Source organism: Siniperca chuatsi, linkage group LG1 (assembly GCF_020085105.1).
Source record: "Siniperca chuatsi isolate FFG_IHB_CAS linkage group LG1, ASM2008510v1, whole genome shotgun sequence".
Taxonomy (NCBI): domain Eukaryota; kingdom Metazoa; phylum Chordata; class Actinopteri; order Centrarchiformes; family Sinipercidae; genus Siniperca; species Siniperca chuatsi.
In genome coordinates, this window is record NC_058042.1 from 35,174,766 (window position 1) to 35,193,732 (window position 18,967).

Below are 18,967 nucleotides of genomic sequence, written 5' to 3' on the forward strand. Positions count from 1 at the left end.
TGTTCCTAATCTCAGTCTGCTACAGTCCACTCTTCAACTTCAGTGAGTTGGCACTGTGCCACTGTTGACAGTGACAGCCCAACTAGAGAGAATAATTTTAGACTGTTCTGTCATAGAGTCTTGGATTGAGTTTGGATAATTGTGATGCCAGTGGTAAACAGAGTCAACAGTAACTTATTTTGTAAAACACTGTAGTATTATTTGTGCTCCAACCCTCCATTTCCTTTCTTAAATATCTTCGTCCCTATGTGTAAATGATGTATCTAATAAATGTCTGTGCTCTTCTCAGGTGACCAGCTCTCCAGTCTCAATGGATATGAACGGCCTGTCGGTGCCTACAGAGTTCCTGTCACGTCACAACTCGGATGGTGTCATCACTTTCGTCGATCCGCGCTGCATCAACGTCATTGGTTATCAGCCTCAGGTTAGCTAAGAGGATTCATAATTCATAATACCCTCTCCCTGCAACATATTCATATCCACAGTAAGTTGCCAACATTGACCTTTCATGAGCTTTTAATTAGGTTTTTTCCTTATTTCTACTTTAAAGTGGTATAAATTTACTTCAATTGCAGAGAGAACCAGACCTTCATTTGCAACAGGCGTATATTAGAGTATATTATAAATTCTTAATTTTCCTAATTTTTATGAATATTTGATCAAATTTCAGTAAGAGGCCTTGCTGTTTTCTGATCTGCTCCTGTTTTAATTTGTTGTTGATGCAAATTCCACACTTTCTCCATGTTTACATTTTGTCTTGATAAATTCAGTATAATGCCTATTTCCACAGCGCTAATTCCATCAGTACAAGAACAGAGTCATGTCATACTCACCACTCTGCAGCTCTCACTTTCTCTTGTTTAAACAGAAATATCGTCTTAATTCACAAATTAATTCCTCTCACTTCACCTTTGACATTTTTTGAATTGCTGCTATTGCCGGTGAAGCACAACTGTTTCACGTTAAAAGCCTTCCAGTTGCTCAAAGGCATAAACCCTCCCCTTCCTGGTAGGCTTTCAATGTGGAACATCTACTGCAAGTTAAGTGTATCATTGGCAGTGACGTAGCAGTGATCAAAAGAACAACAAAATAGAATCTTTTGGAATTCATTTCTGTATAAAAACCATATTTTTGTGACAAAGAATAGCTGAGAGCAGCAGCATGGTGACTATGACTTGACTCTGTTGTGCTGATGGAATTATTGCTGTAGAAATATGCATAATGTTGTATTTACCATGTGAGCTATCAGGGTATGGTTAATTCCACTCCTCCTCAATGTTTCTTACCTGGCCTTTATTAGTGAACAACCTTTACTTGTTCTTGTCATTATAATCTGCCATTATTTCTATCCAGGATTTTATTTGAGAATTTACAGTTTGGTAACTATAGTAATCCTGTCATGATGAAATAAGTGTTCAGACTAGTTCTCCGACATGACCACCTGCCAATTCAAAGTTTTTGTTTGTGAATTACAAACACTTTCAATCACATTTAACTTATAATTCACTAAAGCTCTGTTGCACCATATTTGAGCCATATATTTATACCTGAGACTATAGTCATGCTATAGTCTCAGGTGAGCTCCTCATATTCTGCATGAGGAGCAAATTCCATGACTTAGCAGTACTTTGCATTATCAGCTATGCACATGAGCATGTTGACAGTGGAAATAAGAAGACTAAGATGAAAAACATTTGTTGCCTGCACTGGTATGTCAACCACATTCCTGTGGCCAGTCAGCTTGTGTCTTTGTTGACTGCTTCTCTCATTACTCAGCAAGAAATCCCTGAATCAAAGAGTTCGTAACAAATACCTGCAGACCCTTTTTTGTCTTTTACTGCAACACATCTTACTTTTCAATTTAGATACCTGGCAATTAATTTATTATATCACCTGCATTATAACATCTGCAATTACCCTCACCTTTAAGGAAAAGGTTTGCACTGTGTTTTAATCACTTTCTCACCTCAGCTAACCTGCATTTAATATATTGCAGAATGATTCATTTAATTTTAGAATCAGAGGAAAAAAGAAATACTGAGAACTCATGGTGGTTAATTTACCACAAAATTCAAATGTTTACATCTGAATTTTGCATCTGTTATCAACATTAGTTTATGGCTCCAGTTGTATCCTTGATTCCGAAGTCTAAATATACCAGTCTTTGATTGACTAACATTCTTACCACCTCTGTCAGTATTGATGTAGGATCTGTTGTACCAGTTTATTTGATATAAAAAAAAAATCTCTGGACATTGCAATCCTACTGTATGATGCAATATGCAATATGAAATGTGATTATTTTAATGATCCTAATCCTTTTTTCACAAGGATACATTTTCCATTAGCTGACTGTTATACTGTCCTGTAGGACCTGCTGGGGAAAGATATCCTGGAATTCTGCCATCCTGAGGACCAGAGTCACCTAAGAGAAAGTTTCCAACAGGTATGACGAGACTTAATTGGACCTAAAGGCTTTTTCTGAGTCAGTTGAAAAGACCAACGGCAGAGATCATGGGCTTAAAACTTGAGAGACGGGAAGAAGAGAAAAAATGATAAAGCCATACTACTGTATTTGCTACTCAAATGATCTCTAAGCCTGTAAGTAAGTGAGTAAGTAAGTAAGTAAAGCGAGAGTGAGAGAGAAGAGAGTAAGAAAAAAATAAATGGTGCTCTTTGTGTGTACCGGTAACTTGCACGCTTCCACAGTCCACTTCAGGCTTCCATGTCAGCGTGCTGAATGTATGGGAGGTGAATAGTGCCACTGTGCATATTTTCCCTTTTGTTTCACAAGCATTCACATTATTTTGTTGTGCAGAAAGAAAACATAAAGAGAAGAGAAAATGGCAAGCCCAGTGGGACACACCTTTTGCTTCTTACCAAATTCTGATTGTTTTTAATGGTTTTATTTATTAATGTTTGCAAGTTTTGAATGTTGCAATTACTCAGTAGTGAAGTAAACCTCAAACATCTTCTTTTATCGCAATGCCCCTTTCATCACAGTGTTTGGCTCATTAAGAAATTGACTTTGAAGAATGATAATGATGAAGAAGAATTAATGGTAATGATGAAGATAATCTGATCACCATCATCTATATCATCATCGTAATCATGGTCATTGTTATCAGCAACCCTGCATTCAGCAGCCAGCTGCAGGAGCTGCTAGCATTCTTGCTAACTTTAACTAGCTAGCCAGCTAACTGAGCTAGCTACCTTTTTCACCACAATTGGATTAGCTGCTTGATACATGGAGAGATGTCCCAAACAAGAAACATAATCCAGATTATCAATTGGATTATCATGAGGTTGTCAGAGTGGATTGCCTTCAAATGAGCAAGTAGGCTAAAATTGTCTGTCTGTGTGTAATTTGCTAGCGGCTAGCTAGGTAGCTAATTGCTGACTAACTGGTTATATTGGTGACATTTGCCAGACTAGCCGTTCATATTTTGTTTGCTGTCTTCCTTGGCATTCTCTGGATATTTGCGTTTCACTGCAAATTCAAAGTTTTGCCATGGGACTGTGCCACGTTTATTTTGTCTGGTAGCTGGTTGGCTGGTTGGTTGTATGTGAGGGAGTGTTAGCTTGCAATGATCGGGATAAGATTACCAAGGCAGACCGCAGCATCTGCCAGGGAAACAAAACCAAGCGTTTGTCTTGGTTTTTGCCTGGGTTTTGTAGTTACTGTAAATTCGACACTCTATCACACTATTTTCTCTGAAACATAACATAGTTATTAGGTTTAGGGGGCAATCACTATTTCACCCAGCGCCTTGTAGGTTTGGATTTTGTTTTCCCTTAATAATAACAACCTTCATTTAAAAACTATATTTTGTGTTTACTTGTGTTATCTTTGACTAATATTTAAATTTCTTTGATGCTCTGAAACGTTTAAGTGTGACAAACATGCAAAAAAATAATAAATCAGGAAGGGGGCAAATGCTTTTTCACACCACTGTATATTACTTGCCATGTGTTTTTTATGTTATGAGTGTCTTACCTTTGGAATATGCATACAATATTGAGTGTTTTTGGCAACTTGGCGATTCTTTGATAATTATGTACATAAGAATGGGCAATGTAATCTAAAGACCGTTCTGATGCTAAATTGCAAAGCTTTTTTCTCAAGCGGTGTTGCCATGTTGATGCGGCAAATTCTGGGTTCCAAAAAACAGTGCCACCTGGTTCCAGAATTATTAACAGTGCTACCTCAGCTCCACATCGTCAGATATTTTTTACATTTTACATGTTTGATAAGAGTCCCAGCCTGAAGATATCTACATGCCAGTATTCAGACATAGTCATAGCACCACCTACTGGCAACAGGAAGTAACAGGCCCTATACTCTTAAAAATTACTCATAGTAGCTTAACCAGATCCACCTCAAAATTGATGATGCTTAATATAAAAGAATGTGAGTTTTCATCAAAAGCTGTTGCCATGATGTCTCATTATTTGCCATGAAACAGGAAGTTGTTATAACTTGAGTGTACATTGTCCGATCTGCCCAAAATTTCACATGTTTGATTAGAGTCGCAGCCTGAGGACTTCTATATGTCAGTATTGAGATATAGTCTTAGCGCCACTTACTGGCAACAGGAAGCAAGCCACATGTGACATACATCATACGAACTACATGAAATTTACATTGTGTGGTCTGCACTTGATATACAGCGTGATCTGTTGATGTGTCAAATGGGGTCGCCATGGTAGATGCTGACACCATGCCATAAGTCCACAATGTTTTAACTGATCAGCCTCAAACTTCATATGGTTATTGATAGACCACTCTCAGTAACACTTATGTGACATTCACGAGTCATTACCGCCAATTACTGGCAACAGGAAGCAAGCCACATTTAACAAACATAATCTGATCTACATGAAATTTAAGTTGTGTGGTCTACACTTGATATATGGCGACATCATGTATGATTAGTGCGTGTTCTCCACCGCCCCATAGTGGACTCAGGGAGTGATATTTAACTTGTTTGCGCAATACCTGATGGTTGTGAGCATTCAGTGCGGTGTCAGCTGGCCTCCGGTCACAAGACCGCGGCTGTCGCTCCCCCCGAGGCGCACGTGAAGACAAGGGCCCGTTCAACGCTGCTTGCAGCTTTAATTATTTGTTGTTATGCTGCGGCTCAATTTGCAGTGAGCTAGAATGAGCCAGAAACACGAAACTTGGCCCAATAACTGGTAATGATGTGCAAATGATAAAGAAATATGAGCCCAATCGTCCATATGGTGGCGCTGTAATTAAGGCCCAAAAATGTAATTTTTGATACATTTTTTGCTAATTTGCATAGTGTGAAAAAGCAGTAAAGTGACATCTCTTATTTGGATTTTCACTCTATCAACACCAAATTTTGGATACAGCATTGCGGGACTGAGATACACATTTCTATTACAAATGAGATCTGTCCAAAAACATGGCTTTAATTTTGGCCAATCGAGCCACGTCCTTCGGTTGAAAAAGGTTTGAACCCACCCATTGCGGCCTGCGGCTATATTTAACAAGTGTATTTGATTTTGTTGTCTGTTATGTAGTCAAAGAGACTCCATTATCTGCCCATTTATCAGCAAAACAGCATCATTCTAACCGTATTGTTTACAGCTGAACTTAACTAGAAGAATAATTTGCTTTCCTTTCCCTTTTCCCCCTCCCTGTCAGCGGTCTTTGCCCACTGTGTGGACTAAAAAGTTCTTCATATCTTTGATCAGTTGCTCTGGCCTTCCTCAGCAGTTTATTTTAGTCATTTTAGATCCATTTCAAATTGGGAAGCAGTGCAGTGCTTTTATTACTCAGACTGACAGCCAGCAGAGTGATTGGCTCAGAGGAGGAAGTTCAGGAGCACAGTATTGGTACTAGCAGCCTGCAACAGATAATCCATAAAACAGCAGAAACCACTGTTATATGACAGGTCAGCTCACCTTGTTTTGTTGACAAGTTGTAAAACTGAAATGGAATAAATGGGTTCCCCCTATGTTCTTGGCTCAGGGAACACTGCTCTGCTATAATAATTTAGGCTTGATTACATCATAGCCAATTGAATGTTTCACTCACCTGGTGAACACAAATTTGAAAGAAATTGTCAACTACAAATCTGCATAAATTTGTTATGGGATGAAAAATACATATGTTGTCACAGTAGTTTCAATCTATGCTACTCTTTTCATCTCCAGACCAAGCCCGATAATTAAGACATATTTGAAACAGCAATATTAATCAGTGGTTTTCCTCCCTCTGCAGGTGGTGAAGTTGAAGGGTCAGGTTCTTTCTGTAATGTATCGTTTCCGTATGAAGAACAGGGAGTGGATGCTGATCCGAACCAGCAGCTTCACCTTCCAGAACCCATATTCTGATGAGATAGAGTACATCATCTGCACCAACACCAACGTCAAGTAGGTTCTTCATACCCACCCACCCACACACACACACACACACACACACACAGTCATGTTTCCATCAGTTCAGAAGACATTACATTGACTTACGTTAATTTCCTGGAGACTTACCCTAATCCAAACCATAACCACTACTTGCCTAACCCTACCCCTAACCTTAACCTAAAACTAACTTTAACCTAACCATAAACCATGTCTTCACCCTAAAATGTGATGATTTACATTATGGGGACTTATTATTACTTATTATTATTATATGGGGACCATTATGGGTTTTTTTTGTCCCCAGAAGGAAGGCGAGCCCCCACAATGTGACTGTGTAAACAGATTTATGTAGGTCTTGTACCATATTGGATGTTGGAACTCAGGCCCCACAACTCACCTCTGAAATACAAGTATAAACACAAGGCAGCAGACAACTTCACTGCTTCAAGAACACAGGATAAATGTCTTAATATTACGGGAAAAGATAGTTACTGTTTCATGACAAGGGATGAGCAATAGTGACAAAATCAAATATCACAATTGTTGGTGCTCTCAGAAGATATTTAGACTAGAACTTAAATTATTAGCCCATTGATTAATTATTAGTCACTCGACACAAAATTAAGCGACAACAATTTAGATAATCGATTAATTGTCATTAGTTATGTCATTAATCAGTCAAAAATACCAAACATTCATTGCTTCCAGGTCCTCAAATGTTCTGCTTTTTGTTTTATATCATTGCAAACTGAATATCTTTGGGTTTTAAACTGTTGGTCTAAAAAAGCAAGCAATTTGAAGATCATCTTGGGCTCAGATTAATTGTGATGGGCATTCATTATATACATTAATCAATAATGAAAATAATTGTTAGTTGCTGCTCTAAGTTAGTCAGCAGAAAATTCTAAGAAAGAAAATCAATCAATCACTTTATTTGTCCCCATAAGGAAAATACCTGTATTAATATAAATGTTATGACCTGGTAGGTAACATTTACTTTAATTCAACTCAGATACATCACCTAGTTCTCTTTATAAAAAAGTTCAAAATAACTGTATGTTAACATGTAAAGAGAGCAAATAAACATATACAAAAACTGGAATATACATAATGAAATAAGTGAGAAATTCTCAAAATAGTATATACATAAATGTTGTACATAAAAATGAAATATATAGTTTATTAGTAGTCTGTGCACATTTCTCATCCTTCACATACAAGCCTCACCTCCTCAGCTATGGAAGACAAGATGGGTCATAATAGAGCAAAGAAATAGGCAAATAGATAAATAAATTAAAACATTAATAAACTGACAATGAAATAAGTAAATATGATATATATGATATGATATATTTAAGTGATTAAATATATTAAGATAATAAATATATATCAAGTATCGTCATATCAGTACACATTCTGGGGAGTTTTAAGGCACTTATTCGGGCAGCCTGATAATAAGGAATTGCAATAATCCAGCCTAGAAGTAACAAATGCATTGACTAGTTTTTCTGCATAATTTTGAAACAGGATATGCCTGATTTTTGCAATGTTACATAGGTGAAAAAAAGCCTTGAAGCTGGTTTTATGTGGGAGTTAAAGGACAAATCCTGATCAAAGATAACTATTATTATTAATAATTATTTATGTCACATAAATGTTTTACTGGCATTGTGCACAGATTCTATAGTGTTATCAGCTACTGGCATTATAACTAGCCTGAAATTAAACACATTTTTTTAGCTAATCACACCATAAAATCTGCGCACAATACCAGTACACCATACAGCATTTATGTGACATAAATGAAACAAAAATAACAGTAAGTTTCTTAGCAATAATTTTAAGAATATAACTTTAAAAGCTTGGGTTATGCGTCTAGCTTACCTTGGACTGGAGTTCTCAACCTAAAGTTAGCCCTGGTGATCTTGGGAATCAGCTTGCTGATTTCATTTGATTAATTAATTTATTTATGTATTTCATAGTCAATGTATTCATTTACTGATTGATTTATGTATTTAATTGTCCATTTTGTTGAGATTTACAATGGTTAAAGGGGGGCACCCACTTGCGTAGGTCTGATCAATTAATTATGGCATCAGAATTATCAAAGATAATCATAAATAACTTTAATTAATAAAGTCCTTAGGGAACCACTCTTCTTAAAGAAGAGAAATTACCAAATAATTGATTGAATCTCATAAAATACACTAGACTATGAATTTGAAACACAGATTAATAATTAAATGAACTATAACCAGAATTATCACCAATAGCTAGAAGGGTGAAGGATTTGATCAACATAGAAGAGGTTGGCAAATTACTCATTCTTGTGCAACATTAAAGAAACCAGCATAATTATACACAAGCATTTATTTAAAAAGATAAACAAAGCAAAAACACACAATATGAAGACTAACTTTAAATACACTAAACTACACAACAAAGGGTGTGTGTGTGTGTGTGTGTGTGTCCGGGTGTGCGGCGAAAGGAATGTGTGTATGTTTCTTTATTCTGCCTCTGTATGTCTCGCGTGCACAAGCATGAACCCACGTGGTCAGAAACAAAGTAACATGTGAAGCGGGCACTTTAAAGTTATTCTCTGCTGTGTGTGTTCAAGTCAAATTAGACATGTATGTGTGTGGCCTGTTTAGGATAACGGTGCCAAGTTAAAAGGAGTTAGTTAGCATGCAAAGACTCTGTCTGTGTGGAGCATAACATAAACTAACATCGACTTAGCGTGTGGCTACCAAATTAACCGATTAAACACGTCACAACAACAAAACCTCAGAAAAACACTAGGCCTTCGCAGCGCTTTAGTAGATCAGGAGACTTTGGTTCTGCTGCGTATTTCTGCTCCGAGCAGATTACACGGCGAAGGAGGAGAGAGTTCAGGTGGGTGTCAGCCACAGGCCGTCTGCCACAGTGAAAGAATCCAGGAGAAAGAGAGCGAGAACAAATTATCATTGACCTTTTTATTGACCTGGTGACATCCACGTCACAGGTCAGACTGGCCAATGCTGCATTCAGTGGCTATCAGGATTGTGGGACAAAAGAGAATGCAGTCTCCTAACAAAAGTTCAGTTAACAGTCACCCAAATGAATGAATGAATTCATCTGTGGAGTCCCAACAATTTTATTAAGAGCTATTAAAATTATGACCTATCTAGTCTACGATACTCATCTCCTGTTTGCAGAGTTCAAACCCAAACATCTTAATGTCTGTTTGCACATGGGATGACAGCTATGAATTTTATAATTTATTGTGACATTGTTGTGACAGTACATGCGATTCCTATATAGCCAGTGGCATGCAGAGGTGTTTGGCAGTAGGGGGCAGTGGTGTCACTGTTGACTTAGGCAAGAGTTCAGGAAGGGAATTGTGCATACATTGAGTGAATGGACACAGCCCTTCATCTGGGTACTGATCAACATGGATTCAGAGGCTTACAGACTCACACTGTATACTGTAAGTAGTCAGATGTCAGTGTCAGTCTCCGCCTGGTAACATTCAATGTCCTCTTGCTCCTGCATGTGCTCTCAGCTATCATCATGAGTTAAGGGCTGCCGTGAGCTCAACCAATTACCAATCTAAACATTCAGTACCCTAATAGCTTTCAGTCACATGCATGTGTGTATGCATACATGCAGGCATAAATCTTTGCCAACAGCTCCCTCAGGCTGAGGTGGCAGCCAGAGTATTAACAGAAAATGTGATAGATTTATGAGGTCGCTGTAAAGAAAAAGGTTCTCATTTATCAGAATACCCCAAAGTTCAGAAGCAGATGGAAGAGAATACAGAAGTACTCTCATGTAGTTCCATGAGTTTAGTTGATAGAGAATTCAGTGACACTAATAAATGAAAGTGAAAATAAAAAATAGTGATAGAAATGCATTTGCCAAAGAAGTAATGATATTAGTGATATGGTATGAACTTTGTGATCATTTAATTATTGTCAAATATGATACATATTATTATACTATAATTTGACTCATAGGTGTTATATGTTGTCTGTAAATTGTCTGCAAGATATACTCTTGGAGGTGATAATCATCCACAGTTTTTGTTTATGGAGTTGTGGTAAATTGTGGTAAAGTCATAATTATCAGAGAACCGTATAGTTTCTTTATGAATATGACTGAGAAATGACAATATAATTGGCAAATTGTGTCATGTGTGATCACATTTGCTGTAATAATATACAGTTATAATATCTTGTTGTGCATTTATTTGTCATTCCTTAAAGTTAGTCATTTTTCTACAGTGTTTTGCTTATTTAGATTGTTACATAAATTTGAAATTCAAGTGAATTCACCCAGGAAGAGCTTCCTGCATGTCCCACCTGCTCTGAAATACTATCAGTTGTTTGGTCCCTGCTGCTCTGATAGCATCTTCATTTGAGTTATATCCCTGTTGCTGGCACAATTGTTACATTAACTGCAAAAATGAGGTAGCCGCATTAATCAACGAGAGGAAATATCATCTTTGGATGTATTTTTTAAATCAAAACAACTGGCTAACAGTCAAGCTAGCTAGCAACTGTTAACTGTTACCAACATTCCAAAGGGGAAACTGTACTGAAGAAGCTAACAGAAGAAGAAAAATTAAAGGATCCTTGTTGGTAACATTAATATATCTGGTAAACTGTTCATAGTACGCAGTTTCCTGCCATTGTTCAAAGGCTAGAAAAGCAGCGCTATAAAAATAAAATTGAATTGAAATTGAATTGAATATTTTTAACTGATTCAATCTACATCTGGAAAGAGTAGGCAAATTAAAGATCTGTAAAGATCAAAGAACACCTTGACAAGGATGACCCTCTGCTAACCATCACATACTACAAGAAAGGAAAGGTCATGGTCCACAAGGGAATGAAGCACACCTGGAGTCCTTTCAAGAGGGATTTCCCCTGTTGAAAGCTGAGGTGGACACCAAGAGGATCAATGTCCCCTCTGACAGTGAAGATGATGAGAGCCCATTAGGGAACCCCACCACCATGTCTATCTCTGCTCCTCCCACACCTGGCAGCAGCACTAACCAGCTGAAGGAGAGTATGGCCCTGCTGGAGCTGGACTTTGCTGAATTCAAAGAGCTGACCAAAGCCAGGCTGTCTGACCACCCAGACAACCCTCTACAGCAGCTTAAAGAGAGACAACCAGGCCTTGGCATCTGACCTCAGAGAAAGTCTAGAGGCACTCAAACAAGAGAACAGTGTGCTCCGTGCTCAGTTAGCCAAAGTTATGGAGGATGCTGAGAATATGGAAAGGAGCTTCACCAGGCAAGTCCAACACCTGACAGACCAACTCTCATCAGTCCCCAAAATGACAAATACTGAGACACAGACTCTCCCAGCCAGTGTCCCTGACTGACTCTAATTTGAAATTCCTGGACACAAACAAGTTTTTTCCTGGTAAGACAGTGTTATCTAAACACTGCAGCACCACAGGTCAGGCAATGAAGCTTTTGAAAAAGGAGGCCCTCAAGACCCCTCAATGCCTGGTGATCCACACAGGAACAAATGATCTACACAGCCTCCGTAAAGACACTGCTGAGGCAGTGAGGAAGATGGCGGAGCATACCAATAGGGAGTTCCCTGACACCCACATTGTAGTCTCCACCCTTCTGCCTAGGACATACACCCCTCCTCCTGTCATCCATGATATTAATATGGAGATCAGAAGAGGATGTGCCACCTTACCCAACGTCCACCTGGCCCTCCACCCAACCATTGGCACCTGGGACCTCTATGATGGACTCCATCTACACAGAGAGCGGGTGTAGATATTTGCAAAGACCCTCAAAAACACGACCCTAGGACGCAATGCCCCAACCCCCTTCTCTACTAGCAGAGACCATCCCAGACCTCCTCTTCCCCATCACCATCCCAGGATCATCCCCCCCACTATGAGGAGACACAACAGCTCAGCCTGGACCTCCCACTTTGAAGCACAACCAGAAAAGGTTACTCCCCCCCTCCCTCAGCCCCGACCCACCAACCACCTTTACAGCATCAGCAGTAGAGATATGCCGGAGCAACTGCCCCATGTCCCTCTACCCACCCACAGCAGCAGAGATATGCAGCATCACCTGCCCCTTATCCCCCTACCCACCCACTGCACTGGAGCCATACTGCAGAAGCTGCCCCCGGTCCCCCTCAGCAGCAGAGCTATGCTGCAGTTGTAGCCCAGCCTACTGCCACAGACGCTCCCCCTGCTACCTCTGAGCTGGGAGACATCAGGGAGATGCTGCATTCCCTGTGCAACCGGCTTCTGTTCAGCTAAGACACATACTCAGAACACCTTCTCACTTGAGAAACCAAACGATAGCAATAGTAGTAGGCAGTCCAATGATAATATTAAAATAGTACATGCCTCCATGTAATCCATGTAAAATTATTATTCAATATTGTAAATGTAAAGCTAATTGTAGGTGTTTTTATATTTGTCTCACTATACAGGTTCATTTTGATTGTTTTAATGCATTCATTTCAGATAAGCTGCTAATATTCAGGGTCTCCACTCCTCAACCTTTGAGCTAAAGAGTGGAAACCCTGAATTCATGAAATCTATCAAAGATGTTGATGTAACTGTGTTAAAAGAAACATGGTGTCAAAATGATCTGCTCACTAACTGTCCTCCAGGATATAATGACATCATGGTGCCTTCTATAAAATTAAAAAGCATACGCAAGGGCAGAACATCAGGGGGGATCTGTGGCATAAAGGAGACCTTTGCCATCAGGTCTCACCAGTTAAATAGGGTAAATCACACATTTGGTTAAGATTAGATCAAAGCCTGGACATAACTGATAGAGACCTATATCTCTGTGCTATGTACATACCCCCAGTAGATTTTCCTTATTTCAAAGAAGACATTATTGAAACTCTTCACTCAGAAATCGCCTATTTTCAGGCCCAGGGAAACGTGCTTCTAACTGGAGATCTGAATGGACGAACAGGAATTAAACCTGATGTCATCGACCCACAGGGCAAGAACCATGTGTTTGGTCAGTCTCCCCTGTTTACCACACCAACCATCACCCCTCGGAACAACCTTGACTCTGAAATAAACCAAAGTGGCAGGGAGGTAGTGCAACTCTGTTGGGCCTTAGGCCTGTACATAGTTATCGGTAGGTTCAGAGGGGATTCTTTAGGGCGATTCACATACTCCTCAGCTCTTGGGTCTAGTATAGTAGACTATGCAATCACTGACATGGACCCCTCCACTATCAGTGCATTCACTGTCAGACTGCAATCCCCCCTTTCAGACCACAACCAAATAAATGTGTTCTTTAAACTCTCAGGTCAAATGAGTGACACAAAAAGGGAACCCAGTAAGCTGTATAAATTAAACCCTACTTACAGATGGGTCCAAGCCAGTGGAGACAAATTCACTTAATGACATATCAGTTTATAACCAAAATCAAAATGTCCCTACAAGAGATGGTGTTAAAAAGGATATTGATATATATATATTGATAGGATATATCAATGATATTTCATAAGGCAACGTACAATTAGGAACAAACAACTAAATTATACCCACAAGAAACTTAAAGATATTGAAAACACCATTAATCAAAATCAATTCTGGGATATTTGTAATAACTTCAACACAAAGCAACAACAAGCACTACCCATCCAAAATGGTGACATCTGGAGAGCACATTTTGAAAATCTGTACAAAGACATACCAATAAATCAAATTAATTCAGATTAATGTATTATAAAAGAAAAACTCCAAACATTAGAAGAAACTATTAAAGACAACAAAAAAACCCTTGATTTCCCAATTACTTGGGAAGAATTGACCACACAGACAAAGTCTCTCCTACCAAGAAAAGCTTGTGGTCCAGACAGCATTAAAATCAAAATGCTCAAATGCAGCACCCCAGAGATGCAGGGTGCAGTGTTGAAGTTGTTCAATATCGTATTATAGTCAGGATGTTTTCCCGACATCTGGTGCAAAGGGCTCATTTCCCCTATTCATGCACTCAAAGAAAAAGCTTGAAAAGCTCTAAATGCAATTAAGAGAACATTTTATAATTTTCAAATTCCAATTAAAATCTGGCTTAAAATATTTGATAGTGTCATCCAGCCCATTGTGCTATATGGTAGTGAAGTATGGGGTCCACTCAGTCATCATAGCTATACCTGTTGGACAAACATCCAACAGAATCTTTACATGCAGAATTCTGCAGATACATTTTACACAGAAAAACACCAACAATTACATGTAGAGCGGAATTAAGCAGAGACCCACTAATAGTCAACATTCAAAAGAGAGTGCTCACATTTTTTAATCACCTTAAATCCAGCCCCAACGACACCCTCCATTCCAAAGCCATCCAAAGCCAAGAGCTGAGCCCAGAAAAGAAGTCCCCCCCTCAGACGCACTCTGACCAGTCTCACAACAGTACTGCTTTCTAAACACCAATCAGAGTAAAACAAATAAGGCAATGTAAAGAAACCTATTTGGCACATTGGAAAGAAGAAACTAAAAGCCAAAGTAGATCAGAATGTTATCTGGCCCTAAAGAGATTATGAATTGGCAGAATATATATCTACTGTCAGAAAGCAGAGACAGATCCTAAACAAGTACAGGCTCAGTAACCACAAACTGACAAAAAAGGAAGACGCTAAAAATCATGGCAAGCAAAAGAAAACAGAATATGTGGTCACTGTTCGACAGATGAGGTTGAGACAGAGATGCACTTCTTCCTACAATGTACAACATTTGATGAAATAAGGAACGTTTATTTTAAGTTCAACTCTGTAATCTCAGATTTCAAAGAGCTAAATGACAAAAAGCTAAATGATAAAGTATTTCTGATTCTGATTCTGACCTTAAACATACTCCTAGGAGAAGGAGAGAGGGCATATCTTGCTGCCCAATATATATCAACATGCCACAACCCGAGGGACAGTGAATGACCTAAACACACACACACACACACAAAAAAATGTTGCAGTGTTTAGTTTTCACATTTGGTATTTGCATTTTAACTGCAAGTTATAATTATTATCCTGTCTTAATTATCTGTATGTATTTTAATATCACAATTCTTCTGTTTATGTTTTTATTTTACACATGCTTTGGCTGTGCTTATATGTTGATGTCTGTTTCCCATGCCAGTAAAGCCCAATTGAATTGAATTCAATTGAGAGAGAGAGAGAGAGAGATCAAGCCCTGCTTTTTTATCCTTATTCGCAAAACTACAACTACTCACTTTTCATGTGAACAACCAAGTGCAACACCATGTTTACCTTTAAGATGAGCTTGGCTGAAAATGTGCGCCATTATCCCCATTTGTACGCTTCTTCACATCTCAGCCCTATCTATGATGACAGGTATTTTACCCCGCTTTCGAGTGTTGATGTCCTTTAGGAACAGGGTGAGGAGTTCAGACATCCAGAAGGAGCTCAGAGTAGCCACCCTTCATATTGACAGGAACTATTCGAGTGGGTCCGGGTATCAGATCAGGATGCCAGACACGTCCAACTGGGAGGAGACCCCAGATCAGACCCAGAAAACGCTGGAGGGTTTACATATCCTGTCTGGTCTGGGAACGTCTTTGAATCCTCCAGGAGGAAGTGGCTGAGTAGAAGGGCACCTGGGTTACTTTACAGTATTTAGCCTGCTGCCCCCACGACCTGGACACAGACAAACTGCACAAAATGGATGCATGAACTAACAAATAGATTGAATGCATTTGTGGAACACATTGTGATGTGCAGCTACTAACCATCTGTAGCCTAAGGCCCTGGTCAAAAACAATTTAGCAGGTTTATGCCTGTCATTGGGTTTATATGGAGGTCCAATACTAGCTATAAATCTACATTTATATCTAGGGGACAATTTTTGCTATTTTTGTCCGGTAAAATGCCAAATGAGAATAAATGTATAGAATTGCTTGAGCTTTTGTGTTAAACCTGACGTGAAAGTGCTGTGCAAATATACTCACTACTGTATTGTTGTGGACATTTCTCACTGCTGCTTGGATCATTGGGGCACTTCCTATTCTGCCTGTATAACCATTGTTTTCCTTTATAATTATTGTACATTGTACAGATTTACTCTGAAGAGTATCCTACATTTGTTATATTTACTAATGTCTTATTTTCAGTGCCATATATAGTGAGTTGTCCTGCTACCTTCCACTTTATTCAAAGGCTGCTTCACACCTAATCTGTTTGGTGCATTTCAAACAAACTGAAAGATTTTCCTGTTAAAGGGACAGTTCACCCCCAAATCAAAAATACATATTTGTCCTCTTACCTGTAGCTAGATTTATCAATCTAGATTGTTTTGGTGTGAGTTGGAGTTTTGGAGATATCTGCTGTAGAGATGTCTGCCTTTTTTAAATATAAACAAGCTATATGGCACTCAGCTTGTGGTGCTCAAAGCGCCAAAAAAATACATTTGAAAAACTCAACAGCAATGTCTCTTTCCAGAAATCATGACCCGTTACTCAAGATAATCCACAGATTTGTTGTGAGCAGTTTCACGTGGGAACAATTTTCTTTCTAACGATAGTTCCTACATGAAACTGCTCACAACAAGGTCTGTGGATTTTCTGTTTCTCCTTGTTCATCATTATCCATGTCATATGAGGTTCAGTTGCAGTCATGACTGATAATGCTCATAACTAGTTATATCTTGGTGAGCTCTTTGTGACAGAAAAAAAGATAAACACATCAGGTTCAGTAAAGTGCTGTCCATCTTGCTGTCAGTCACCACAGTTTGATTTCGCCATGTGGGTGAATGTAGCGCTGATGATGCAGGATGACATCACCAACACTGTCCGATGAATGAGATGTTGACCTGTTAGGCCATATCACTTCATGTTTATAGCTTTTGGTTTGTTTTTAATAAGTCAGTAGGAATACTGAATGGACCAAAACTAAAAGGCAACAATGTATCTTTTTTTTTTCCTTGTTCCAGACCAAATGAAACGACCTACAGGTCTGAAAGTTACTCTGAAAGAATGCATCTGAAAACTGCCTCAAATGTCTCCAACTGAAGTAGCTCTGATAAATACTGCTGTACATTGCTTGTCTGTAGGAATTTCTTTACCTAATTTTGATGTGGGAATTTAAACAGATTCTACATAAATGTACATTCTCCCTCTACTTACACTAGTTCTTCTCTAACTTCGTCTGGGTTTACTGTGTCATTGGGTATTTCACTGCCTCCTGCTCCAAGAAACATTTATCACCTACATGAAGTATATGTGTTATTAAATGTTATTAAGTTAGTTATTTTATTATATTGAATTTAAAATTAAGGTAGCTTCAATTCAGTAACATACTGTATGTGTCAGTTTGTAGTCTGAGGTGCTGATGGTGTATATGGTGTGTTTTTCAGGCAGCTACAGCAGCAGCAGCAGGCAGAACTGGAGGTTCACCAGAGAGATGGACTGACTGCCTACGATCTTTCCCAGGTAACCCTCTGCTCTAGAGCCACTTCACAACACCACTTGGCTGGTTAGGAAGATCCCTCCAGACACCATGGAATTTTAGTTGAAATAATTGGACATAATCTAACTAAAATGAAAGGAGTCTCTGTCTGTCTTTATGTCTAGCAGATAATTTTTCGCATTGAAAATTCTGAATAACAGCAGAAACCCAAATAATTTAACTCCAGCAACACATGTTGGGCATTATCCTTCTGTTACTCTCAGGATGGCGCTGGTGAATGCTCTCTCCATAACGTAACAAAACTTTTGTGCTAAGACGTTGGTCTTTTTGTTGTGACCGAAACATGCCAGAGGAATATGGAACATACCCCCCCTCATTGAGCTGTACACACCCCCCCTCCCAAAGGATTACGCTTTTATCAGCTTGCCTAGAATTTCAGGCCGCGATGGAGGACTTGCTGCCAAGTTCAGAAGCCATTTTTCTTGTCGGTTGGTGAGCACTGGGTCTTTATCTTCTTTTGAATTACAAAGGATTAAAATTGGACATACTAATCCCTTTTATGGTATTTTAATTTACTATCCATGCGGCCCTAATAGGTCCTTTTTAAATGAATTTGGTATTTTTTTTATAGTCTATTCTCAAGAAATCTAGATTTGTGCTTCTTGGTGACTTCAACATTCATATTGACAATGCTTCTGATAAGTTTGCTTCTAGTTTTATTAAAATCACTGAGTCTTTTAATCTCACTCAACATGTAACAGGCAGGCCTAGACTGGGAATGAAAAATGGCCCTGAACTTTTTGACCCAGACCGAACCCCCCCGAAACACCACCAGTAAAATGTTAATATAATACTAAAATATCAGTATAGTATGAAGACTTTAATTATATAATGTTAGTATATTCATATAATTTCATGTAATAGTATACTATATACCACTAGTATAATATAGCTGTATACAGCAGTTTAATTTTGTTGGTTTTGTTCCTTCATTAAATCACTGAGCAAGAAAAATGGTTAGTTACTAATTTGTTAATGCTAAGTACTAACTTGTCAATAATCAAAACCATTCTTGCAAAACAATGAGTTCAACATTTCAAAAGTTTACTGTCGCACGTCAACCTTTTTTTGATGTCCCGCTCCATCCAGGCTGTGATTGG

The 18,967-nt window shown here is 38.7% G+C and overlaps 1 protein-coding gene across 3 annotated transcripts in view; it reads left to right on the top strand.

Annotated features, from left to right (window-relative positions):
* Positions 1 to 18,967, top strand: part of arnt2 (aryl-hydrocarbon receptor nuclear translocator 2) — a 104,598-nt gene that overhangs the window by 64,511 nt on the left and 21,120 nt on the right. For all 3 annotated transcript variants that reach the window (XM_044191581.1, XM_044191573.1, XM_044191590.1), the window contains 4 exons: positions 290 to 424; positions 2,372 to 2,446; positions 6,251 to 6,402; positions 17,755 to 17,830. In XM_044191581.1, the coding sequence (XP_044047516.1) occupies positions 290 to 424; positions 2,372 to 2,446; positions 6,251 to 6,402; positions 17,755 to 17,830 (438 nt within the window). The remainder of the gene's footprint in view (positions 1 to 289; positions 425 to 2,371; positions 2,447 to 6,250; positions 6,403 to 17,754; positions 17,831 to 18,967) is intronic.